Below are 27,200 nucleotides of genomic sequence, written 5' to 3' on the forward strand. Positions count from 1 at the left end.
AAGCATTATTTTTTCGTTTTGAGTCTGGTCAGTACTCGTAGGCTCGCGTAGGCTCGAGCGTGGTTTGCATGAGCAATCTTGTGACCCTGAAGCAGCTGATGTTTTCCTCGGTGTGCAGACCTGGCGCCCGTTGAGGTGAACACGATGGACCAGCCTCCGTCCAACCTTCTGGTCACTTTCCTGGAGTTCTGCTCTATTGTTATGCAGAAAACCAAGGGTTTGTGCCTTCTTTGAGCTCTTCCATGGTTCGCTTCCCTTCTCATGTGTGGCATGATTTCAGATGAAGACAATGCAAACACGACCAAGCTTGGTTTCATCATCCTCACGTGCATTACAGAGGTTGGTCCTTGTTTTTTTCAAAGCTGCGTAGACTTTGCGCTAAGACTGGCTCCCACACTTGCAGTGGAGTGTTTTAGACCTCTTGGGATCGACAAGGGAACACGCCTTCTTCATCTATCGGGTAGTTGTGGAACGTTTGGCATTTCCGTATATTTCCTGCCTTTTTTTGCGCATCATTTTCTTTTTATTGGCTTAAACAACTTGTGACAATGGTAGTACAGACATACATACATACCCATAGGTAGTACATACAATTGAAATGCTGCAAAAACGGCTCTGGTGTAATGCACTTTCAAGGTCAGCGCATAGAAGGCGACAGCGTGCTATAGTCCGTTGCAACTCAAAGAGGTAGGGCGAGGGAAAAGAAGGCTGAAGAGGAGGAAGCAAATGGAATGCTGGAGAAGAGAGGGGGAAACCTCCTCCTTTCTTTAGCATTTCGTCTGCTTCCTTCTCCCCTGCCTTCCTTTCCCTCGCCCTACTTTCTTAGGTTGCAACGGACTATAGTGTGGTCTCTCGTCGTAAGAGATCTCAAGAGCTCGGTCATAAGCAAAGGCAAGTGTGTGCATGGGCCTTTAGTGTGTGAGCTTTGCTGCTTGTTATCCAAGTTACTTAATGGGGCCATGAAACAATTTTTCCACTTCTTCCTTAGCTTTCCTCCTCAACTCACAAATCGTGCAGCATTACTAAACAGTTCAAGAGGAGAGAAAGGAGGAACTCCCCTCTTGCTTGGATCCTCGTTTGTGTACCCGGACGTCGCCATTCTCACCCTAGAAGATCACTCAAAATCGCTCAAAATTTGAGCAAAAGTTGCTTTCCCCCCTACTGCCCGTGGCTGTGGAAGCTACATGCTCGCTGGGCCAGCCACACTTCTATCTTTTGCCCCTCTCGCAATTTCACTGAAGAAGAGAGTCTGGTAGAGATGATTCATACTTTGTGTTTCCTATCGGTGGTCACTGTCCTTTTGTGTTTCTGTGGAAAGAGTTTGTCATTTCTTTCATGTTTGTATGGGTTCTTGGAGGCTATATAAACACCAACTGTTGTCAAATCAATTCAGCTATGTTAGAGACCTGTGTTTGTTCGTCCTTTTGTTTCCCAGTCTCGGGGTGTTTTTACTACGTCCATATTTCGATTCCATCGCTGAATAAAAAAGTTAAAGCCCAGAAGGCAAAACTTGTTGAATTCCTTCTACAAAAGGTCAAATTCAATTTTTAATGTGGGCTCAGGTCTTCGGCCCTACTTCCTAGCCAAATGATTCTTCTCATCAATACAATTTCATGGTATGAGAAAAAGACAGTGCCTGCAGGTTTAGCACAAAGGGCATGGCTGTATGACCATACCTGATTTGGATCCTGTTTCCTGTTCTGTCATTACTAATTAAAACTTGAGTTTCATAGTGCATCATTACTGTTGTAACAAGCATGTTTACAGGGCATCCCTTTTTCTTTTTAGGATCAGTATGCAAACTCGATCATGCACGATGTAAACATGGTGTTCAAGGTCCAACTTCACAGGATGGTACGAAACATGATTTTTGTTTCTTATTGCATTTGCACATACTTGATGAATTAGTTTGCATCGCCCCCCCCCTCTCTTAAAAAGCCAGAACTTGGTCCGTTCTTTGCTATGCCAACTTTGGAATGTATTGGCAGCTGCAATAAAACTTCTGTAGGTCATACATTCGCAGCTTCTTTATTTTGCAGCTGGCCATTGTGAAACCAGGAGTTGTCCTTGGCATGTTTTTAAAAGTAAACAATAGCTCTTCTGTGTATTGGAAATTTCCGCAGTGTATTAAAGAGGCCCACAGTGACTTTTACCAATTTTTTTTATGATTAACAGCATGCTGTAGGTCAGAATTCCTAGTCAAAGCAGGATGAGGAAACAGAGGAGGGGAAAACAAACAATACCAATAGAACATGTTCATTGGATAACTGGAAATTGGGAGTTGCAATTAAAGGAAGAGGAGCTAAGACATAAAAACACCAGCAAAATATAGAAATGGTCGACCTTGGAGAAAAGCTCCCGTAAAAAAAATGGGTTAATAACGATGAAGCCAAAGAACAGTGTGCCAATGTAGAAAGCAGCATCATAGCAGGGCTATTCAAACCACAAGGTCTTAAGATAGGTTTAGTTGACAAGAGCTCATTGTCCAATTGTTTTCTTGCAGCCCATGAGGCATCGCAAGGTGACTCCACTGCATGCAGTGCACTCACGGCCTCTGGCCTGTGCGCTTCTCGACCTTATGGTGGAGTTTATCTTCAGCCACATGAAAAAGAATCTTCTCCTCGATCTCTACCAGTGAGTGGCCTTTCTTTCCCCTGCTGTCTCGCTGTATTTACTTAGTGCTGGGCACAGCGCATCTGAGAAGGATGAAGTATCTCTAAAGTTGTTTTTTTTTTGTTTTAGGAAAAGGTTTTTGCTACATTAGTGTCTTTACGCTGTTGGTGCAGTTGACCGGTTAATTCAATCTTCCAGTTAATTTGACCCTTTTTGGGCAGTCCCGGTGAGAACATCTTTCTAATCCTTTCATGAAATGTTTGGTTACAGGGTGTCTAGCGACCGGGAACTGTCAGGGAAATTTTAATTACCGGGAAAAATCGGGAATTGTCGGGGAAATTGTCAAAAAGCTAGTCCAGTCAGGGAAAATGAGCCGGAAACGCCATCGAGTGCCCTGAGCAAAGACTTGAGAACTTGGGGGCAGAAAAATAGGCAATAAATCCTGCTTAGAGCGGAGCGCGAGCTCTGCTCACCCGATGGAAGGGGAACAGCCGACAAATCCAGTCCAAGCCTTAGATTGGATTGAGGGTGCGACATTAGGCTAGATCCAGTTAGAGCTACTAGATTTAGTAACAAATAGGAAAGCCGCAGACCTCAATCCAAGCCTCAAGACGAAAGTATCCGAAAGTGTGCATCTGGCGGCCATGCTGCCATTCAATTATTGAAGTGTGTGGTTCAGCGTCGAGTTTTCATTGTGTTTCCGGAAGTGGCCTCTTCACTGACGATGTCGGCGGCAAGAAAGTGCTCATTTAATCCGGACTGGACGAACCCGAATATTTCGGAATATGCAAGTTGGATTAAGCTTGTGCAAAATGATCCTCACAGTGCTCAATGCTCAATGCTTTGTGTTGTAATGGTCTTATATATTTAACCGCCTCCACAGTGGTCAGGGAATTTCATCTGAAATTGTCAGGGAAAACCTGGAAGAGTCAGGGAATTTCAAAATAATTTGCTAGACACCCTGGGTTAATTCGATCGAAAGAGTAGTGAAATATTTGAGAATCTTCTACCCTAAGTGCATCCGCATATCCACTAGTTTGGTTATACAGCGCAGCACGCAGCCTTCCGTGCCTCCCAGCTTATTTGAACGAAGTCTGTTATAAGTGAAGTCTTAACAATTCTGAGCTCTCAGTGATTTATATTGGTGGATTGATTATATTCTAACAACCACTTGCCTAAATTAGTAGGCTCGTTTTCCATTTCGAAATGCGTAAACAAAGTGAAGTGTCTTTCCCTCCTTCGTTTTACTTTGTCACGGATGCCCTGCAACCGTGAGGTTCGCAGGACGTCCGTGATGGGTAGGATGAATGTTCACGAATCGCGGAGTCCGCTTTGGGGTATTTGTAGGGGTGGGCGATCATTCAGTGTTTTTTGGGGGATCTATATTCACCCAAAACGTGGAGTAGGTGATGACTCGGGATATTATGGTATGTTAGGCAGAGCTGCCGTGACAACCTGCATTAATCATGCATGATTGTATTTCCTTTTTTTGATGCGAAAAGATGCGAAAGAATTAACTATCCCATGGAGCGAAGCCAATGCCGTCTGTAACCACAAAAAAAAAAAACTCAAAAGAAATGCCCATTTTCCCATTGGCTGAGATAGCATTTGGTGGCCAATGGTTCCTAGGTAGCCATGGGTGGCCGCTTCACGAGAGCACGCGCTTGGCCGCCGTTCTTGTGGCAGGCATTGCCAGAGGGGGGGTGGGGGTGAAGCTGCGGTCGCTTCATCAGAGCGTGCACTCGGAAACCTCGTCGGTAGCGAAACTTGCCCGTCCACATGAGTACACTGCAGACGAACTAAGGGAGCGGAAGAACGACATTCATGCATTCGCATTCACAACTTGTAAGAAGTGCTTAGGTGTCCTCGGAATTTTTTTTATAATTCAAGATTGAGGAAAGGATATTTGCATATAGCAGGAAGGTTTATAAATCCCCTCAATTAGGTATAGCAGAGCATCTTCTTAGGTTTATTTTCATGTCAAATGCATCATGTACTTGCCATCCAAATGTACGCATTGGACCTCCTGAGATCACAGTTCATAAGTGTAGTTCGATTAGAATGAACTTAGCTTAGAATTTGACAGCTGGAAGCTTGGGAACAACCTTCACAAGTTTAGCTGGGTTTTCATTCAATAGTTAAAGGGTCGGAGGAACTATTCAATATTCAATTCAAAGCGAATTTGAAGTGAATAGTGGTTTGGGCCTAATATTTCTGAGTGCATAATCCACAATTTGCACTGTGGACACTGGGGATCCAAAGTATTGGACCAGGTGACCAGGTGCCAAATTGTCCACAGTGATTTCTGCCTTGAGGGGGACAAGTACATTTGGCCACGCGAGCTGCGCTTTGCTGCTGTAAAAGGTCGTCGCAGCGAATGCGTAGGGAGGGGTCTTGGGATCACGGTGCAGGCAATGACAGTGAATAAATGACTATGCATTGTTAAACCAGTGTGTCTTTTTCATTCTCTGAGACGGGTAGCAGCAAGAGAATCCCCACAGCACATGTCTACAATTTACCCTAACAAACTGAAGGGATTCCTCCAAGAAACGTTAAAAATTCACCCAGTGGTCGGGGGGGGGGGATGATAGAAAACGAGCAATATTTTTGTGTACCCTCAGCAACTGCGCTTTATAGTCATCCGTGACAGATGAGTAGTCATTTGGTAATTCACAAACAGTACCCACAGTTGCTAAAATTGCAATGGCACCATCACACTTGATAGTACAAATGTAGGCAAAAAAACTTGAGTAACATGAGTGTACTATGTTTCGGTGAGCATCATGTAAAAACATTTTATTGATTGAAAAAGACTCGGTGGTGGGAGGCCTTATTTTGTGCCGACAGATGGAAGCATTTGAGATGATTTTGTGAATCTTCTCTCGTGATACAGGCGATGTTTGGGCATAATCCACCGGTTACTCTGCTACCAGAAGAAATGCCGGGTGCGACTGCAGTACAGCTGGAAAGAGCTCTGGACGTGTAAGTGATAGGATTGATCCGCTCGAAGGGATATTTGAAGGTCCAGATCAGCTGAAGACGCACGTTTTTTGGTCTCTCTAGAAACTGCTTATTCCACATCTGGACAAGATGACAAAACTCTCCACCAGCCTTTTTCTCATTACCTCAGGAATTGAGCGTATAAATCGTACATGCGCAAAAAGGAACATCACATCGGCATTTGTCGGTGGGACGTTCCTTCCAACTGCGAGAGACAAATTAGACAAGAGGGAGAACAGGGAGAACAAAAAATGTGCTCGGAGAAAGAGTTGTACAACAAAATATGCTGCTGCCGTGCATTGCCATCGCTTGTGTCGTGACCCCTGCTAAGTTCTGCTCGTTTTGTCGACGGTCAGCATTCGGAAATCTTGATGCCACGTTTAACGAGGCTGCCATAATCCAGGTTGAGCCTGTCGACTGACCCGCTCAGTCACACGCGTCGCATTATTTGCCGCTTCAGTAGTCGTATTGTTTGTTGCAACTTATTGCAGAGGCCATCGTTGTTATTTTGCAGTGATGTAAGGCTTGTGAGTCTCGTTCATTGGTGTGAAACTGAAATCCGTCATTTGCTCTGTAGGAGATCTTGAGAAATGTCTCTATTTTATGCCCCTGGCTGCTATGCTTAGCTGGAGCTTCCTAGGTGCATTATGGTACCTAAAAAATATGTTTCTGTTACCTTTTAATGCTTGCTCAAATGGGAATCCTTTCATGTGAAGTGCAAACACAATTATTTTTAACTCTAGTACGCTAGAAAGGCCAGAGAGAAAATTTCTCACTTGAGAGGTTAGCTAGTATATAAGGGGAGCTGGAAGGATCTCGCTGCACAGAATGCTCGCAAGCTCTAAATTATTCATTTTTGACTGAAACTCCATGACTTCATACAGCCGAAGGATGGTTGGCAATGCAGCGCAAGATTCCTACTCTGTCATCTGTAGCCCGGTTGCGTCCTGCTTGAAGGGCATTCTATACACAATTTGATAAGCGTTTCGCTACGGTATCTGAAATGAGCCGCCGACTGGTGCGTCTTCACTTTTGGTTCTTTGATTTCCGCCTCGCGACGTCGCGGCCAGCTGGTTTAGTCGCTGGCTGCAATTGTGGCAACGGCACGGCGGCGGAGGTAGATGCAGCAGATGCCCCCGTGGTCGCTTTGCAAATGGTCGGTTGACGGAAAGTGAGTTGGGATGCCGTGGCGACGGCGACCCTTGCGACCATTCGCCTTCTTCATCGGCACTTGAACAACCTGCCACCGGGATTGTGACCAGCGACTAAATGTGCCTCCCATTGGCGTGATTTGTTGCCATTTGGGGACTGCTCAGGGTGCATGATCGGTGTAGGACGCCCAACACACCAGTCGGAGGCGCGTTTCAGGCACCCTAGTTACATTAACCTCGAAAACACGAAGGTGCTTTGGACATTGTTTTGGTGCCTGCTTCCAGCGCTGATCAGCTTGCTCAAGTTCCTGCTGAGCCGAGAGTCGGACTTTGTGAAGAAGCACAACATATTCCAGCTGGCCAGTCAGGTGGTGAACATTCTGAACCTGTTCATTACGTACGGCGACACCTTCCTGCCCTCGCCTGGGAGTTACGACGAGCTTTACTACGAAGTGATACGGATGCACCAGGTGTTCGACAGCATGTACTCGATGGGTGCGTCGCTCGGAGTTGAGCCGACTTTTCCACACTTGGGCTTAGCCCAGCGTCTCTAGGTTAGAAGCTTGCTCAAGAAGTGCTAGAATTATACTGTGATGTTTACAGAAAAGAAGTTTGGTTCAGCAATGGGATGTGGGTTCTTAACTGAACAACACTGGCTGTGGGTTCTTAACTGAACAACACTGGCTTTTTGTTGTTGGCAACCTAACTAGATTGACTAGCTGCCTGTTTTTCCCCAGTAAGCAACAAATGTTTTACACGGGTTTGACGGCAGCCAGTGGAAGAAAATGGTTACAACTCTTTCCTTACTGCACCCATAGAGCGTCAATCACCTGTGATCGATGGGTGTGGAGGCCCATTTTAAGACTCCCACAGAGCTCCCGTACTTGCAGCTTCATCTCGTAGGTAGTTTTAAAGACCACAGTTTTCGTTTCCATGTTTCTATTTCTCTTTCCGTGTGGTGGCGATTTTTAAGCCAAGCGGGAAACGGACTTTGCGTCATCGTCATTGACAGCCGTGGCTGCTTGCACAGGTCCGGCGCGCGTGGGCCTGCAAGTGTGGCAATTTTCGCGAATCCTTCGTCGATTCTTTGAACTCTGGTAGCAGCAGTGGGTCTGATGATAAAGCCGGATGATATTTTAGTTCTAAAGACCTGTACTTCACCACATTGAGAAACTGCTTACCCCAATGGCATGTCAGTCATGACTGCTGACTTGATTTTTGGTAGCTCAACCTTTTTGAGGGAACTCTAATTTTTTCTGAGCTTTTTGTTATCAAAATGAAGAACACTTCGCATATTTGTTTTACTTGCCGTATTTTCCGGACTATAGTCCGCAAACTATACAAGGATTTTTTTTTCTAGATGCTTCACTGTGCCAAGACGTGAGAAATTTGATAAATAGCAAAGTATATTGATGCTGATTTATGCATGACACAAGCTTCTTTGTGAGCTAATACAGCAAGCATTTGTCAAGGTGTACTGTGTATGATAATGTTTACATTCGGATTGGGCACTAAGTGCGCACTATGCACTACTACCAGAAAATGCCAAGCAAGGGCCCACTCAAAATATGAAGATAATCGTGAAAATCGGGGACTGGGTGCTTGTTAGGTCATCAATTGTAGGTACTGTAGAATACTGCGCATCCGCCTATACCACTCCAAGCGCCCTTACCCAAATTTGTAAGATCTGAGAAAATATGCACAGTAAATTGATATGCAAAATTGATGACCGGACAAGCGCCCATGCCCCATTTTTTCGCAATTATCTGTAAATTTTGAGTGGGCTCTTGCCCGGTATTTTACGGTATATATATATATTGTGCATATTTTTTCAGATGTCGCAAAATTTGGGGATTGGCGCTTAGTATGGAATGGGGCCGATGCTCGGTATTTGACGGTAAGTGCGGACTATGCACCTGGGGCTGACTATCTAAGCAAAATCTTTTATTTTCACCCCCACTAAACCCCTGCAGTCTATACACCGGGTGCAGACTATAGACCGGAAAATACGGCACTTCTTTTTTTTTTAGATAACGCCATATTTTTACTTAATTTAAACCGACATAAAAAACTAAAAAGAAATTGTGTTTTGGCAGATTAAATTTTGCATGATAATTTAAAGGGGTGCCAGAAAGGAAAATCAAAAATATACGAAAACCTTTCCGAAATGGGTGTCATATTCCCTATGATATCCGTAAATGACAATCGCACATTCATATCTTGAGCGGATGGCTATGTTTTTTGTTTCAAGTGTCTGATTCTAGCGAGCGCTTAGAGATCGGCCATCGAGGCGTGCGATGCGTCATGGGAATTCCGTCGCAATCGTGACATCAGGCTCCTCAGCACAGCCAAAGGCTGGCCTGATCATGAGCACCGCCACGCGGTGGCTTTTGTGTGTTACAATCTTGTGTTTCGCAGTGGCGGAGGACCGCAGAGCTGCACGACGATTGTCGTGACATATTCGTTTCGGCCCTTGTAGTCAGCGGTGCGTCCCGCCATGTTCTACGAACTCGAGAGGATGAGGATTTTGACTACCAAAGGGACTCGGAAGATGTCAGCGAGGACGAGTAGAGTGACTCTCGCGCATGGTGACGGGCAGGCAATTCGGGCTAGAACCGTACAAACTATCCGGCAAACCGATCGTCCGCCCGACAAAATCTGAAGGGGTTCGGGGTCGCCAAGGAATGCCTCGCATTTAAAGGGGCGGTGCAATGATTTTAACACTGAACGAATGTGCAGCTTGTATTTTTTATATTGTTTACTTCGGCATAAGTAAGAGAAAAAGTGCCACCATACCCCAAAATACCTCTATTTCGCTGCGTAATCGTAAAATAAAAAACACTTTTTTTCCCAACCTGCGACCACATGGTGGCCGCAAATGGAACCTGTGGTGTAACGTCATTCGGAGTGGTTTTTATAAGTGATAGTGTTAGGCAATTGTAAGCTTGATTTAAGGTTAAGTTTAAAAAATCTTGTTGTTTAGGCATGCAGAAACGCTTCAAAAGCCTAATATTGCCGCTAAAAGGGTATGAATTATTTGTGGCGCCATCTACCGCAAGTCAACAAAACCTGCCGTCGCTGTCATCCGTCGACGCCCGAGGCGCCTACGGCGGCTACACGAGCAACCCGGACGTTTTGTCTCTCCCTCGCTCGACGGAGTGCGTTGGTCGCGGTCCGTTGTATCGTGGTATCGTTATTATTCCTGGTGTCTCGACCTCGACTTTGACTTCGACTGCCCGCCGCGTCGCAAGCATCTTGCGCTCGACGTCGCTCAAGCCGTCCGCCCATGCCGCCATGTTGGTCGGGAATCGGCGGGAGAGCGGCGAGCCTGGCGCCCTGGCGAGCCGGCGAGCGCTGGAGAAACGGAAGCCAGAAGCACCCAACCGGAAACCAACGCCACTCCGAATGACGTCACAGGCGAAGCTGGTGCCGCTTCAATGTTGAGTTGAGGGGTGCCAGAGATACCAATTTCTTTTATTTTTTTTAATGAAAACTAAAGCAAGCAGGAAAGAATATTTTTCGGTCCTTCGTTTTATATGTGGACGGGATCAATTCCCGCAATTAATTAGCCAAAGCCCGCAAATTGTTGCACCGCCCCTTTAATAATGATTGGTCAACTTGGAGGTATGCACTATTGGGTGTTTTATTAACAGCGTGCACACTTAACAGTTTACTTTGCTCTTCGTGCAATTCGCTAAGCTCTTCTGCTATTTTTCTTTTTGAAAAAAAAAAATAGTCGGCACAATCCCTGGTTGCAATCGAATATTCATGGTAGGAAGACCCAGACTCCTGAGGACAGTGGGTCGCCTCTCATACTCTTCATCGTGACAACGATCACCGTACAGGCGATCGGTTTTCACCGGCGCCCGAGAGATGACAGATGCACAAGACGAATCCACACGCTTCGGAATTTCTCATAATTCGGAAACCCATTGGTCGACGTCTCGCAGTTCAGCATGCTGTTGCCGCATCCCTCTGCGGCAAGAGCCCTCTGCGTTTGCTTGCATCCTGCACGCAGACGTGATGAATAAACACAGAAACAACTGGGTAGTAGCAAAAGAGTCATGCGAAGCAGCACGATTGCGTCATTGCGTTTCTAGCTAGGGTATCTACCGTATTTACTCGCCCAATGAACGCACTCGCGTAATGAACGCACCCCCCCAAGTCGGCTCTCAAAATTTCGACTTTTTTTTCACTCTCGTATTAAACGCATCCCCAACTCGGACATCAAAATTTTGACCCCCACGCGCGCTAAATGAACGCACTTTTCTATCCTGGTGCAGCGAGGTTGCGAATGCATGGGCAGCGTGGGCGAACAAAACGCCTTGCAAAAGGCGTTAAAAAATAAAAAAAGATGCAACGGAAGCAAGAAAAAAAAAAACAAAAAAAAACATGGAGAGGAGCTTTTTTTTTTTTTGCACAGCCCAGTCTGGACTTTGGGGTCGCGTGCCACGTGCAAGGAGATAAGAAAGATAAGCGGAGAAGCCCTCGCCTAAGCAACGCCTAAACAAATGAAACAGCTTGGGAAAGGCGGCAAGAAAAAAAAAAAAGACAACCCACCGAACTAAGAAAAAAAAACAAAGAGGAGCTTTTTTTTTTTTGCACAGCGCAGTTTGGTTACGAAGTCGCGAGGCGTGCTGCGCGCAAGGAGATAAGAAAGATAAGTGGAGAAGCCCTCGCCTAAGCAACGCCTAAACAAATGAAACAGCTTGGGAAAGGCGGCAAAAAAAAACAGCGCGCAAAGAGATAAGAAGTTACCTCGATTTTTTAGGATAAAAGGCCATTATGCGAATAAATACGGACGCAAAAATTTTACTTCGCGTAATAAACTTTGCATCGATTTTTCGCAAAAAAAAAAAGTGTGTTCATTCTGCGAGTAAATACGGTATATGAGTATGATGTACTGCCGAGGGTGGCACCACTGCTGGAGGACCAACACGTCACAATCTCCCAAGAAAGTTTCGGCCTTCCAATTACCAGGTGCAAGTGGGAAATTGTTTTATTTGTTTTAAAATTACCTTTCTTGCGTTTACAAACAAAGGCTGATGTTTTTTTCGGGTGCTGATGCAACGTGGTATATATTTAAGCAATAAAATGAGCCCTGAAATTTTGTTTCCATACCCCTTTAGGTATCTGTTTTGATGTTTGCATCATTCAAAGGCTCATTTATTTAGCTTCATTTCTATGTCTAGCAACCATGATGCATTGTAAACCTAACAGTTTTCTAAAAAGTAAAAAAAAAGAAAAAAAAAGTTACACAACACAGGCACTTTTCCTCATGGTCAGGAAAGAGTTGATATATTTCTCCAAGCAGTTAATGTATTTCGTGGGTTGCTTCTCAAACACTGAGCTCGAATAAGATTTTACTGGAATAATGTGTTCCTTTTCTAGTTTTACCTTTAAATTGTTCATTAAATATGTTTCACTGGTAATGGCTGATCGTTACAGTCTTTAAACGAAGAAGTTGCTGAAATCTGCTCGTGTCTTTGAAACAAAAGAATGAAAAAAAAAAATTAATTTCAATCACTTAGACATTCTTGTAGTATGCCAACTAACCACTTAACTAATTGTTGTGCAATTTATGGCAGTGATGGAAGTGTTGCGCCAAATTGTGCCATAAACGGAAGTGCTACATCTTGCGCCAAAATGCCATTTATGCTAAGAATTGCGTCTCACCTGCTCCAAGATAGGCTTAAACAAAGCAAAAGATACAAATTTTATTATTGGTCAGTCGTAACTGCTGAAGAAAATAAAAATTTTAAAAATATGTATTTTGCAACTTCTTTACTCACTGTATAGTTTCTTTGATCTTAGGCAGAGCAGAGTCAAATGCTCTGACACACACAAAACGAACACACTTACTAAAAGCACAAGTCACGAGGCATTCACTGTGCTTCATTGATTTCGCCGATGAAAGCTGGAACACGTACAGAATGACTACGAATGCCTTGATGTCGCGCTTTTGACGCTATTTGATAGGACCCATTGGCTTGTAGAGCACGCTGCGCTTTGTTCTTAAAACTAAAACAAAGTATAGAGATTGCTCATCAACTGTACTGACCCCGTTATCGTCTGAATCTTCAGGCGATGTCGGCAATGTGAGGAGCTAAAAGTTGCGAGGAAATTGTGCAAAATAGTGGGATGGCAGTTACTGTTATAGTACAGAACCGGGGTATTTTACTCCTGATGAGATCACTTGATTATCGTATCTGCCACATGCCTTCGTGCGGTGGCTACAGTCACGGCGTACCATGGCTCTTGCACCGCTCGCATCAGCCTTCACCGCCTCACACCAGCGTGCTTGCGTCGAGCTTCACCACTTTGCACTGAGCACTAGGAGCAGTGGCTGGCATGGGGGAGTGTCTGGGTTAGCGGTATTGACTCAAATTATGCTGAGTACTATTACGTCCTTCTTTGATCTGGGCTCTAGGTTGACCTCTTAATTCTAAAAAGGCTGTGCCGAGGAAGGGGAAAAGCGCGGGTCTATATTTAAATAAATATGCTCGTCAGCGTAGTTCCCATGCAGCAGCCAAATGCAGCAAACTTTGACTTGACTCTGGTTCCAACGCCGGTAAAGTACAGTGTCACTTCTAAAGCACAACTGTAGCTTTTTATAATGTTTGCAGGTCGGTTTTGCAGTTTATGATATTAGAATCTTGAGTTTGGTAAGTTCGTACAACTTTGGGGGACATATTTTTGTTGATAGACATACTGTAGCAGATATCCTGGTTTTTGCTGACGTTTAAAAAAAATGACGCTTGCAGGCTAAAGGAACTATTGAGTGTAAATATGCTTTATTTCAACTGAAGTGTTGAGCTGTGCTTAATTTTTCAACCATTTTTTTAATACACATTCTAAAGGAAAACTTCTTTGACCTGAGCTTTATTTCTAAAAAGAAGTTTGTGGGTGTTTCTTGGTCCTGTCTATTCTTATTACAAAATATAATATGTAATATGCTCCGGTATTAAGGTGTAAACTTTAATCATCATCAAAGATGAAGTCATTTAGCGATTGATGCAATCACTTCTTCATTTCCAAGTGATATGCAAACGGATGTTGGCATCTGCTCCAAAAGCGGCGGTCGCTGTTCCAAACCAATATTTTGCCTGCTACAAAACCTGTTACGAAGGATCAAATGCTGCTTCCATCACTGTTATGATAAATAAAAGGGTTTACCATTTAAATGAAGGTCCCTGGAACAAGCTGTCTGAGACATTTGGTAAACTGAGACATAGTATAGTCTGTTGCAGGTTGAGAAAAGCGGGACAAGCCCCTCCTACAAAGCTCTCTGCTTGCCATGATTGCTGGTTTCCCACTCTCCGGCGTTCGCTTCGCTGAAGTGGAGAGGCTTCGTGGGAGGAACTTGCCTGGCTCTTCTTAAACTACAAAAGACTCTAGTGAGGTAGATCTTCTTCATTTCTCGTTTTCTCTCAGCACTCCGTTACACGACTGGAGATAGCCAGTGGAAGGATTCTGCAGCCAAGCTTTCAAACCATCTGGTCAATGTCAGGTAAGAAAAGTAAGGTACTTACGGACATTCGTGTGAACATTTGTACAGTCAACTGGAAGCATGTTGGGAGCTTTGCAGCTTTGTTGGGGCTTAAGCTTTTCTTTTTATTAAAGGTTTCCTAGAGCTTCTGGACATTGGCATGCGTGCATTCATGCTTCGCAAGGTCATGCTTCGATATCTCTTAGAAGTTGGTCTCCAGGTTTTCCAGGTCTCAAATTCTCTAGTTACCAATGTTAGGAACTATAGAGCATTTTGTGTTTTGGTTATAAGACACAGTGAAACAAAGAAAGCAGTTTTTTTTTTCTTTTGTTTTTTGCTTCATATCTGCAAGAAACATTTTCCAGGTGGCTCGGTTATCATTCCTATATCTGGTGTGCTATAGATAATCTTGCTGCTAAATGTTGTCTACTCTTACATAGACCCAACAAAAATATGAATGGTTCTATACAAATGGCCTCTTTATAAGCAATGTCATTATATGCACAATTGGTATAGGTGAATTGCACAGACAGTTGTCTTCTCTCTATAAACAAGGAAAATGTAACGTTATTCATAGAAATGTATTAATAATGTTAGATACTGAATGGATTGCGAAATCGAGGTTGCACAGTAAAAGAATTTGTATTTCCCATTTCTCGAGAGAAGTCGAGATTATCCCAAATATTAGGAAACCTCTAAGCAGCAAACATTGAGTGAAATGGGGTTTTACCTAAGAGGACTGAAAAATACACGATGGTCAGCTCGTTTCTACCATCACCACAAGTGACAATTCACTTGTCTGTTTAGAGCAGTGGTTCTCAAAGCCAGTTTGGGGGTCTGTGAAGCCCTTGCCTCAACCCCCCTCCCCTCTTTTTTTGAGAAAAAAATGGTTTTGTTGACTCGGTTAGGTTACCGCCAGTTATATAAGGTACAGCCATTACCATCTATCCATTCATTCATCCTTTTACGTGATGCTTCTCAAGAACAAGGGTCAACTGCCTCAACAGCCTATTGTCATCTTGAAACTCTCCCATTTGACAACTCCAGATGATGCCCAAAGAAAACTGAAGAATACACAAAGAAAAAAAAAATGTACCCCTAATTATATTTAAAAAAAAGCAGGAACATAATAAAATCTGCTGATCAAATCTGTTCCCTTAGCTAGGGTATTGCTTTAAGGGGGGGCACTACCCAGAAAAACAATTTTCTGCAAAAAAAGCTGATTTTGAAAAATGCCCAATTTACATCCATCAACATCTAGAGAGTATTCCCAGAAAGTTTCATTTGTTTACTGTGCATACGGTAGTTATTTTTTTATAAATCATTTTCAGTCCACCAATGCTAAAGAAAAGGTAGAGAGGTTCGACCACTTCGAATGTGTGAAATTATGAAATCATCGAGAGACTTAATATTCGCGGCTAATATGCCGAAATTTTATGGAGCCGGTTGCCATGAACCTAGATTTTGCATTTTCATGTTTTTATATTATGAAAAATTGTAATAAAAAAACTTGGTAAATGTAAAAAAAAAAAATGCTTACTTCTTTTTTTTTTTTTTCTTGAAAAATGCATATTTTCTGAAATTCCCTTTCATAGCAACCGGCAACAGGTATTCCAGTATGCATTCCACCAGAAAAATATGTGGTTATCAACTACATTTTTTCTCAACGATAGACTCATTGAGCTGATTCCATGCAAAGCTATGCTTTACTTCGTTCTGGGGGTATAGTACCTCATAAAATTGGTTCACAGGGCTGAAACTTTGCATTATCTCCTTCTTTATAACCACAAACACCACCTGCATATATCACGCCGATTGAGTGAGCGGTTCAAAAGTTGACATTCCCAGGTTGTGTCCCCCCTTTAACCACCGTTTTATTCTCCCCTTAAATTGTTTTTTATTTTTCAAAAATAAAATTTGGGGAACTTGCCACCCTATTCTTTCATTTCGAATTGGCTTTAAATCGGTTGTGCCTTCCCAGGCGATACCGATAATGTATATTATTTTATAATGATTTTTTTCCCTCGCCCTAATTTATGTTTAACAGTAAAGGATGCCCTTTTCACACTGCAGTTGGTTGTCTTATTTTATTTCCCCCATTCCCCTTTCCCACTGGCATGGGGTCCCCGTCACTATGGCGGGTCTCCAAGAGGTCCCCGACACGTCCATGCTTGAGAACCAATGGTTTAGACTCTAGAGAAATGTTTTCTTTTTGAATCACTAACAAAGTCCCGTAATTTGTACCTGGAAGCTTTCGACGGATTGTCTGGTTGTTGTAGGATGTTCACTGAATGCTTTTATCACCAAAATTGCAGAGCAATTGTGAATCACTTCACGCCAAAGATTGACTCCTGGTCGGCTGCTAATCACATGTCGGCACTCACAGAGGAACAGGTGAGGCTGCAGTTGATCATTTCACTCGGTTTGCTCACAGTTCTGGATGCTGGAAATTTAGAGTGGCTGGAGGTGATTGGACATCTCTCAGATGATGCATGGGTGTGATGCTCACATATCACCTGTTAGCACAGCACTTCGGCTGTTCAGAGTGGTGATTCTCAACCACTGACATCAGGGACCCTAACGTGCCCTTGCCCCGAGGTTAATAACGACAACAGCTGCTAGGGCTGATTCCTAGCGGTCATGCCACAGGTTGTTTGAGTGCCATGTATGGGCAAAACGTTAGTCACAAAAACAGTCCTCCATTTCTTTGCCCGAGGTGCATACACCCACGCCTACATTCTAGGTGCTGCTTGTACTTCATTTTCTAGAAGGCGAATTGAAACAAAGTGTGCTTGCACGTGTAGGTGGGTCAATATTGTGTCCAAAGGTTCAGCCCCTTCTGGATGCGGGGAAGTACTTCCTCCTTTTAACTAAAATACCTTCCAGTTCTGGACCACGAATCGGATAAATACAAGTTTATTAGGCTTCGCTCGTCGAGCAATGGTTTCTGCAGGCACCCATTTGGAAGCCAGCGGTCTAGTGTGTGCTTTATATCTAGCATCAAGCCTCTGATACTTATTGAAAAAAGAGAAGAAAAAAAGTGATAAATGGACACTAAATGACATTGACAAATCAGTGTAAAGAAATGGCATGCACCGAGAAGTTTACTGAGCCTAACCGCCGAATTCACAAACCTCACTCCAATTGAGGGGCCCCTCCACTTCCTCGGGGAAGGCGCGAGGGCCAGTGCTGGCCAATCGCGACGGCGGATCCGTCCTCGCAATTTGCCAGCGCTGGCCCTCGCGCCTTCTTCGAGGAAGTGGAGGAGCCCCTCAATTAGAGTGAGGTTTGTGAATTCGGCGGTTAGGCACTTAAAAATGATTTCAGCCTGGCGTCTTGCATGTAAGTGCGACTGATTTAATAGGAATGTAGGCACTATTAATCGTGGTAATGCTGCCTTTTTAAGGGAAAGCTGGAAAGATTTTGAGAAATTTTGAGTTAATGGTCAGTTCCAGCATATTTGCGTGGCAGAAAAGCGCGGCGATTCGCAGCGTGTTCCGGCCTGTCCTCTCGTGACTTCGGCCGACGTAGCAAGAGGACAGGTTAGGACATGCCACGACTCGCCAGTCATGCTTGCCCTTCCAGCTCTCCTCCTTGCACCGGTTGCCATGGAGGGGCGCTACAGTAAACCCTCCTTAACTCCAAGTCACGGAAACTAGAAAACAATTTGAGATAAGCGGGGGACTGAATTTTCATCGTGCATTGTGCGAATGAGACCTTCCAACAATCGATGCCATGGAAAGAACAAAGTGACCACACTGAAATTATTAACAAGCAACACTTTTAAAATGAGACACCAAAACCAAAAAACAAAAACACACAAAAAAAAAAATCTTCCTTTATCCCTCCGCCCCCCCCACCCCCCCCCCCCCCCCAAAAAAAAAAAAAAAGACAGAAAAGTGGAGGGTAACGTTGAGAAGAGAAAGGAAAGTAAGACAACAAACGTTCACATTGCCGCGCTCATGACACTGGATTTCCTTGTGCGTTGTCGTGCAAAAAAGGTGCAAAACTTTTTTTTTTTTTTTGTGTGTGTTTTGTTTCAGATTGGTGATTCTGTGTCAACCAATGTTTGGGCCACCATTTCATTGTTTGTTGTATCCTGCCTAAATTTTTTTTGTAATTTTTTTTACAAGCTTTTTTTTGATACTTAGGTCCATTCTGAAAACTGAGATAAGCAATGAGTAAATGCGTTGTGCCTATGGGAGTTCATTCCATGACAAGGAAACCTTTCCACCCATGTTTTGATATAGCAGAGTTGGAGTTCGGGGGGGATTGTACTTTGAAGGCCTCTTCTTGGCTGATGTGACTATGAAATGGCCAAAATGGTAATGATATTGGTGTGCCACAGGAGTAGTGTCTTTTTCTCAAATTGAAGTTCACTTTAACTTCCCTTTAAAGATATGCAGTGAGAAATTCTGTAAAGCAATGTTTCTTCCCTTCTCTACTATTGCACTTTTGCTCGCCTTTACGCAGTCTTGCTTTCTCCTTCAATAACTTTTTTCAAGTTTTTTTTTTATCTGCTGGAGTCATGTCTGTTCCAATAGACATTGATAAATGCCAATCATATTTCATGGAAACAAAGACCAATTAATTGTGCCTATTTAAAAAAAATGCCAAAGACCAGAAACTTTATCCTATTTTTGTTAGAGAAAAGTTCCAACTCTGTCATTAATTTAATCTTTATATGTTACTGCTTCGTAATGATTGCAAGATACAAAGAAAATGAATTGCACAACATACATTAAGATTGACTTAAAACGAAAGAAACACACAAGAGGACGAAACAGACGACACAGCTTCCGACTTGCAAGTCGGAAGCTGTGTCGTCTGTTTCGTCCTCTTGTGTGTTTCTTTCGTTTTAAGTCAATGTAGATTACCAACACGCTCAAGTCTATAAATACATTAAGAGTTCTACTTTTCATCTGGTAGTTTCATGATCTGCCTCTTGCAGAGGTGGACTAAATTGGAGGGTCCTTAGAACCAAGTTTTTCCAGGTGTTGAACGTAGTGCGAAGCAACTATGACACGCTGACGCTGAAGCTCCATGACAACCTGGACCAATACGAGAAGTATTCGGAGAAACCCAAGGAGTCTCCCTTTTTCACGCTCATGGTGAGTCTGCCGCCTCTTTTTGCTCGTCCTTTGACAAAACTTCTTGCAGACTTTTAATGGCTGTTCGAGTGTCCAGGTTGGGGGAGGGGGGGGGGGGCGTCGTTTTTTACTTCATTAATTGCACATATGGACAGCAGGGATGGGATATTGGCAAAACTTTTAGATACTCCACAGATTTTATTGCAGTCATTTCTGAGTAAAATGTTGGGATGTTTTGCAGCTATTATTTGTTAATAGAGACCCATGTTTTTAGGTGGCATCCTAGGAAGTATTGGATACTGATACCCTTAGATGCATTTGGGTATTCTGTTTCAGGTAACGCATGTCAGTATCGGGTGTTTTGAAAATACCAGGTACATAGTGACTTTCAGAAATGTGCCTGTACTGTCGAATCAACCCTTTTCTTTTCTGACTTCTGAGGTTGCCTATTTATGGTTGTAACTCAATATACGACCTCTAAGCATTCTATAAAACCCAAGACTAGATTGATATGCGTCCAATTTTCCTATTAAAAATGGGATCAAAGATTGCGACCCGCCCGTTCTGTGATTCGGCGCAGAAACCAGAGGGAGCGATCGCTTCCCCCACGGCAAGAGGGCCAACCAACAGCAGACTGAATTTTTTTTTCGTGTGTGATTCGCGTACAGAAAGTGATCACCCACGATTGGGTGTCACACGTCCGATGGCACCCTCTGGTTTTGCGCCGAATCGCAGAAAAACGGGCGTGTTGCAATCTTTGATCTAATTTGTAATTGGGAAATCGGACACATATCATTCTAATCTTGAGTTGTGACCAAAAATAGTGGTTCTCAGAAACCACTATTAGTGTCCCTTTAAAGTGGAGCCTGTTGACATTTTGATAGTCGCTGATTTGCTTCAAAATTTGTTCAACACATTAAGAGACACGTGTGAACTAGTAACCCAAATTACAAGCGTATATAATTTCTTTTCATTAAGTTATTAAATTTTCAAAATTAGTCCTCCCCGTTTTTTTGTTGTTTTTTTTCTTTTAGAACTGAGAGGTTCTACTGGCAACACTGAAAATGTGATGTGAGATGTTGTAATAGACCCTTTCCGAAATTCAGTTTGGCCACTTTGATGACCATCATCATTGTGTGTGTTGCCTGTACATGCTAAGGTGGCCTTTTGATGGCTGATGAAGGAAGAATTTTAATACAGGCGGAGCATTTCAGATGTTTGTTTGCTGTATTGTTCAATGTCACCGTGACGAGACTTACAAGCTTCTATGCTGGGGTTACCAACTCTTTAATAAAGTAAGTCGGGATGGGGCGGCGGGGGTGGGGAGGAGGGGGGGAGGGGGTGTGTGAAATCAGTTCTATCTTTATTGCAGCATCTTACAGTTTCCCTTCCAGATAGATCCGACAATCTGTCGTTTATTTATTGCTGGCCTCTTGAAGTGGTACTTCTGCTGACCGCTTGCTGCTCGCAACAGTTCTTGCCGGAGAATCTGCTCGTAAAATTTGTGGCATTTTACACGGAACTTTAGCTTTACCTGCAACTCTGCCTGGACAAGTCCAGCACGGATATGATATCTTTCGTCTCCCCACAAGCTCTTCATAACCGAAAATATTGTCATCACAGGGGCATAAACTTCGGCATAAACCGTTCACGCAAGAAAAGCTAAAGAGCACATGTTCCAAACTTCCTATGGCAGCAACGATGAAAAGAAACAATGAGTGCAGTGTGAGGCAGGAGAAGGGTGACAGAAAGAGGTTTATTCAAACTATGATGATGATAACAGGCGCACCAGTGTCGCCCCGATTTGCGGCTTGTCATGGCTTGCATGCTAAAGTGGCTAAAGACTCTTGCTGCCAACGCTAGCCACCGCAGCATTGCTTCGTGTGATTCGTGCTAACTTCCTGTTTCGCAGCGTGACTCACATTGTTGACGTGCATTGGATTCCATATAAAATTGCTAACTGGGCAGTCTGAACCAAAACCGGGACATAGCTGTCCCGACAGGGACGATGCAGGACTCTGGACGCTTCATGAAAAGTCGGGACAGTCCCGCAAAATCCGGGACGGTTGGTAACCCTCTTCTATGCACTACGCATTTGAGGTTATCATGTGAATCCTTGGAACACCCGTCTTCGGCAGGCTCGAAAAAGTGCAAAACAATAAAATTTGGTGAATTTTATTGACAGTTTAACGCAACTAAGCGCCTCGTACAGAGTGGTAGTTTCTTGGCACCATCAACTCTGTACAGCGAAGAACATTGCTACTTTCGAACGTCTGCCCTTGACGAATAGGTACTAGATTAGCATACAAAAACTTTTACAGATTTTTGAGCCATTAGATGGCACTGAATTTCTGGAAAGGGTCTATTGGGGGTCCAGTACAGCTTGTTCCCAACGGGTTACAAGAAGTTCTATGGCGTGAAATGAATGCTGGGGAAGCTCACTCTAGCAAAACCGAAAATATTGTGTGACATAATATGCAAGTTTTACAACATTTGACATCGCCCCACTGGAAAGCATGGACAAATTTAAATTGTGGTTTCGGCATAACCTTTCTTTGCCGTTTTCTTAATAGCTAATTTGAATTTGAAGATAATAAATAGCATGAAAGAGTAAAGCTTGGGTAATCCGAAAACGTGTTTAGTTTCAGTAGCTCAAGAAATCGCCGGAGCTCCCCTTTAACAAGGCTCACTTGCGAAATAAACCGATTGCTGCAAAGGAAGATGACCAAGTAAACAGACTGCCAGTCTGCATCAAAACTAACATGTTCTAAATTAATCGGAGTGATCGCTGGTTCAGAATCTCGCCGCCTCTATGTATGTGCTGAAAGATCAAAGAGCGTGCAGCACCGTTTTGAGTTTGCAGTCCATTTGGAAGACGGAAAAGTGTGCAGCCCTGGTGATAGTGTAACATTAACCTACTCCAAGAAATCATCAGAGTGTGCATGCCTGGCTGTTTGGTGCCTTGGTCTGACCAAGTGGTACCAAACAATGCTGTCATGCATGTGCAGCAAACATGGGCTCACTAGTTTGGTTTTGCACTCTGGTTTATTTAAACAAACTTTCCAAAGTTAGGTGCATTCCTGGCAACACAGGTTGAGACTTTCATGCTGAGCTAAGAACTCTGCGATATACAGTTTATATAAAATATTGCTTATCAAGGACTGTTGCCAAGCAACTCCTGTAGGCTGAGAGAATTCTGATGGAAATGCTGTTTGTATTTTCAGGTTCGAAACGTGGTGTCCGATTTCAGGCAGAAGCTGAACCTGACCGGACTTGGGCAGGAGAATGTCTTGCAAGAATTCTCTACCATTGCCTAAACTAGCAATCTGGTGCTTTCAGTTGGAAGAGGGTGCATGTACTTTAATACAAGTATGGAAGATTTGGCGTCTTCTGGATTTAAATCTGTAAAGATGCGGTCGGAAGTTGTGTTCTTTCATTTCAAAGTTTTGCGTACAATGCTTCTGCTGCATTTGCCGTGCTTAGGTTTGTGAGTGCAGTGTAGTGGCTTGAGGCAGTGTCCTTGTCCAAGGAAATGTCTGCGTTTTGTCATGGCATCAAATCAGCCTGACATTGTTTGATGGTAATGACTACCTCCCTTCGCACTTTAATAAACAAGTGCACAAGAATGGGCATATGAGCTTTTTGTTAGGTTTTCATGAATCTATGTACAATGTTTCTATACTGTGGTCTAGTGTCAAGGGGATCCTCTCTGGAGTGGTTGACAGGAGTGTGGTAGGTTATGGAATGCTTTTAGTGCCATAACGAGCATTTGGAGTGGTACTGTGCAATGTTATATATGTGGCATAGCAGTTCTTTATGTTTCGTGGAACTGGAAAGGGTTCCCAGACATATGATTAGACTCCGTTTAATCAAGTTGCTTTCAAGCAAATCATAAAATGCCAGTTTTTTTTCTGGAATTTCCGTTTTTTAGGTTAAAACAAAAGACTGGGCAAGTTCTCTCATGCTGAACTTGTGCCGCACGTGTCGCTAGTCCTAACCGAACGAGTAGCACTGCTTCAAAAATGTTCCCGCGATCAGTCACATGAGCACCCAACTGTATTCGCCAGCCTCTACATGGAGATCTCCACCGGGCTTCACCGTCTCAAACCGCTCCTAGCAAATTGAATCCGATCTGATGTGCTCGACTAGCAAATTGAGCTGTTTACGTGGGTCGATTTGATGCACTGAATCGATTCAAAGGACTGCGGTGCAATTTATGTAAATGCAAATGTAAATGTACAAGGATGACACGTATTCCCGCTCGACATTGTGATCAGCACATTGAGCCTTGGGCATATAAAGCTGTGTAGTATTAATGGGTTGTGATCCTAGAGTGCAAGCGAAGCGCCAAGGAGAACAGCAGCCGGTCCTTTCCTTACGCTTGGGAGTCTGTGGTGCACACTTCCGATTATGAACACTTGGAGTTCTCCAGCGTGCCCGTTTCACGAACCAAGGGTACTTCCTTGCCAATTTTTCGCCTAAATGCGTTGCACTCTCGCCCGCCAGCCCCCTCAGTCATCATGACGAGGGGGAAACGGAGTGTGGGATGACCCAGGTGCAAATGTCCCACGCCGCCAATTGGCTCCCTTGGGTAGAAACGTTGTGAAGCCTTTGATCCTCGTGCCATTCTAGTGCCCTGCAGTGGGACCAGCAAACGTGCAGGGTCAACCTGTTTCCTCCTTAAACTTGGTTTCATGAATGCCCAATAGTAAAAGTATAAAAATATGTGCCCAGATTGGCCAATGGTCAGTGAAACTCTTTGTTGCAAAGAAATGGCATTTGGAAATGCCCATTATATCTCGGGGTAGGATCATACAGGTGTCAAACAGCAACCTCCGTGCCTCTCCTCCTGCAGTTTTCTGAATTTTATGCTCGCGGAGTGAAGCAGAAAAATTTTCTTTTCTGCTTAGACACAAACAATACCTGAATTGCCTGTAGTCACTTATACTAAGCATTTGCATCTGTGCGAGGTTTCTTTTTGTGCCGATTGCCTATGCATCAGCTCCCCCCTAATAGCTATGTTGTCGGAGACGAGATTGTGATGTTTGCCTTTGGGAAGGGGGCACATTTGCTTAGTAGTCTTCAAGCAAAATGTTTCTATGGGCAGACTTTCGAAAAAAGAGCTATAGTCTAAAAATGACTCGTGCATTTGCATTCCCCTGCTCATTGTGCTTCTTTGAGGAATGTTTCATATTGAATGCTTCCTGCCCACTTCTCGCAACTTCTATGGCATGAATTTTTAAACTGGGTTCCCCAGAGTAGCCTCGTGGGTTATATTGCAGCAACAGCAAACGGCACGATACAAATCAATTTGACAGGCATTGCATCGATCGCGACATCTCCACCCCATAATATTGCCCCTCAAAAATGATTTTTTTCTTCTTAAAGTAGGTACATTGCTCTATAGCAAAAACAAAGCTTCTACAAAAATTACATTTTTGAAATAGTGTCTGAAAATATGCAAGCATTTTTCCTGTTATCCAAGTGTTTTTATGAAATAAGTCCTATTTATTTTCACTATTGCTATGAAAGGAGTAAAATGGGTCTGTGAATGTTTTGTCCCCTTTCACAATAAACATTTTACACCTTGCTTTTTTATGGAGGCCATATCTCTATGGATACAACCAATCTGCCATTTCTTTTAGCCTTACCTGGGAGAAGTATAACAGGTATCCAGTAAGAGGTATAAATATATGTTAAATATGGCAAGTATTTTTTTTTATATGCCACCAGTATTTCTTGTGACAAGTTTCAAAACAAAAGGTCAAACTCTCTCACAAATCGTCCATTTACACCTTAAGGCCCGTTCACACTCTTGCGACTGCTTGCGACCTCTTAAACCTGGGTTCCTTAAAGGCCCGTTCACACTCTTGCGACCGAGTACGACTGAGAGAGACGAGATCTTCTTACAACTTCTTAAATGTTTTTAGAATGAGGGAACACACTGACATTGTGGCGCCATCTATGTGGTGACCCTGGAACTGCATTTCACAGGAGCGAAGGTTTTGCGGGATTTTCGAGGTCAAATGTGAGTAATACCCATAGAAAGGCACGTTTATAACATTGTCAAAAGTCTTTCGAGCCAAGAAAGAAAGGATAATGCTCGAGAAATAAAAAAAAAATATGCCGAACCGCCGAGTTTACACTGCTTCCCAATAGATGGCGCTAGTGTGTTTTCTGGTTTAAGAAGTTTTAAGGAACCCCGGTTTAAGAGGTCGCAAGAGTGTGAACGGGCCTTAAAACTTCTTAAACCAGAGAACACACTGGCGCCATCTATTGGGAAGCAGTGTAAACTCGGCGGTCCGGCATATTTTTTTTTTCTCGCGCAATATCCTTTCTTTTTTGGCTCGAAAAACTTTTGTCAATGTTATAAACGAGCCTTTCTATAGGTATTACGCACATTTGACCTCGGAAATCCCGCAAAACCTTCGCTTTTGTGAAATGCAGTTTTAGGGTCACTGCATAGATGGCGCCACAATGTCAGTGTGTTCCCTCATTCTAGAAACATTTAAAGGGGCGGTGCAACGATTTTATGATTAAAAGAATTTGCATCTCGTCATTTTTACGTTGTTTATCGTGTCCCAGAGGATAGAGAAAACACTTCCTTCATTAAAAATGTCGCGATTCCGCTGCATAATCGCAAAGCAGAAGTCGAGCTTTTTCCCCCACCTGCAGCCCCAAGTGGCAGCCGAAGGAACTACGGCGGAAAGATTACGTGACCTCGCTCGGCTCTAAGCTGCAGCATAGCGCCCGCTAATGTACGCAGAGAGAGGGAGGGGAAGCGTCCTCCGAGATAGCACACGGGAAGCTACACGGCACTCCGAATGACATCACTGGGAGGGGGACCAGGTGTGACCCTGAAGGCTGGGAGTGAGTTGAGGGGTGCCCGAAATGCCAATCTTTATCTTTTTTTTATGCAACAACTAGGACACGCAGGCGAAATCGGTTTTCTGTTCTTTACTTCAGAAGTGTCAGAGGGCAACTTCCAGAAATCTTTGACCGAAGTCCGAAAATCGTTTCAGCGTCCCTTTAAGAAGTAAGAGATCTCGTCTCTCTCAGTCGTACTCGGTCGCAAGAGTGTGAACGCGCCTTTAAGGCCCGTTCACACTCTTGCGACCTCTTAAACCTGGGTTCCTTAAAACTTCTTAAACCAGAGAACACACTGGCGCCATCTATTGGGAAGCAGTGTAAACTCGGCGGTCCGGCATATTTTTTTTTATTTTTCACGCATTATCCTTTCTTTCTTGGCTCGAAAAACTTTTGTCATTGTTATAAACGAGCCTTTCTATGGGTATTACGCACATTTGACCTGGGAAATCCCGCAAAAGCTTCGCTCTTGTGAAATACAGTTCCAGGGTCACCGCATAGATGGCGCCACAATGCCAGTGTGTTCCCCGATTCTAAAAACATTTAAGAAGATCTCGTCTCTCTCAGTCGTACTCGGTCGCAAGAGTATGAACGGGCCTTTAAACCAGAGAACACACTGGCGCCATCTATTGGGAAGCAGTGTAAACTCGGCGGTCCGGCATATTTTTTTTTATTTCTCGCGCATTATCCTTTTTGTTTTGGCTCAAAAAGCTTTTGTCAATGTTATAAACGAGCCTTTCTATGGGTATTACGCACATTTGACCTCGGAAATCCCGCAAAACCTTCGCTTTTGTGAAATGCAGTTCTAGGGTCACCGCATAGATGGCGCCACAATGTCAGTGTGTTTTCTCATTCTAGAAACATTTAAGAAGTTGTAAGAGATCTCGTCTCTCTGTCGTACTCGGTCGCAAGAGTGTGAATGGGCCTACCTTACTGGATTCTGTAACTAGTTCAGTGAGATGTATATTTTCCGATTTCAATGTTTGGATT

At 43.6% G+C, this 27,200-nt stretch overlaps 1 protein-coding gene across 2 annotated transcripts in view; it reads left to right on the top strand.

Annotated features, from left to right (window-relative positions):
* Window positions 1-24,941, top strand: part of LOC8054079 (armadillo-like helical domain-containing protein 3) — a 49,795-nt gene extending 24,854 nt beyond the window's left edge. For both annotated transcript variants that reach the window (XM_029992481.4, XM_029992482.4), the window contains exons 16-25: window positions 119-217; window positions 281-339; window positions 1,789-1,854; window positions 2,504-2,634; window positions 5,507-5,595; window positions 7,050-7,259; window positions 14,199-14,274; window positions 16,569-16,647; window positions 19,248-19,364; window positions 22,568-24,941. In XM_029992481.4, coding sequence (XP_029848341.1) covers window positions 119-217; window positions 281-339; window positions 1,789-1,854; window positions 2,504-2,634; window positions 5,507-5,595; window positions 7,050-7,259; window positions 14,199-14,274; window positions 16,569-16,647; window positions 19,248-19,364; window positions 22,568-22,660 — 1,019 coding nt within the window. In that variant the 3' untranslated portion in view covers window positions 22,661-24,941. The remainder of the gene's footprint in view (window positions 1-118; window positions 218-280; window positions 340-1,788; window positions 1,855-2,503; window positions 2,635-5,506; window positions 5,596-7,049; window positions 7,260-14,198; window positions 14,275-16,568; window positions 16,648-19,247; window positions 19,365-22,567) is intronic.
* The last annotated feature ends 2,259 nt before the right edge of the window (window positions 24,942-27,200 follow it).

This window comes from Ixodes scapularis, unplaced genomic scaffold (assembly GCF_016920785.2).
Source record: "Ixodes scapularis isolate PalLabHiFi unplaced genomic scaffold, ASM1692078v2 PGA_scaffold9__187_contigs__length_104089568, whole genome shotgun sequence".
NCBI classification, from domain to species: Eukaryota; Metazoa; Arthropoda; class Arachnida; order Ixodida; family Ixodidae; genus Ixodes; species Ixodes scapularis.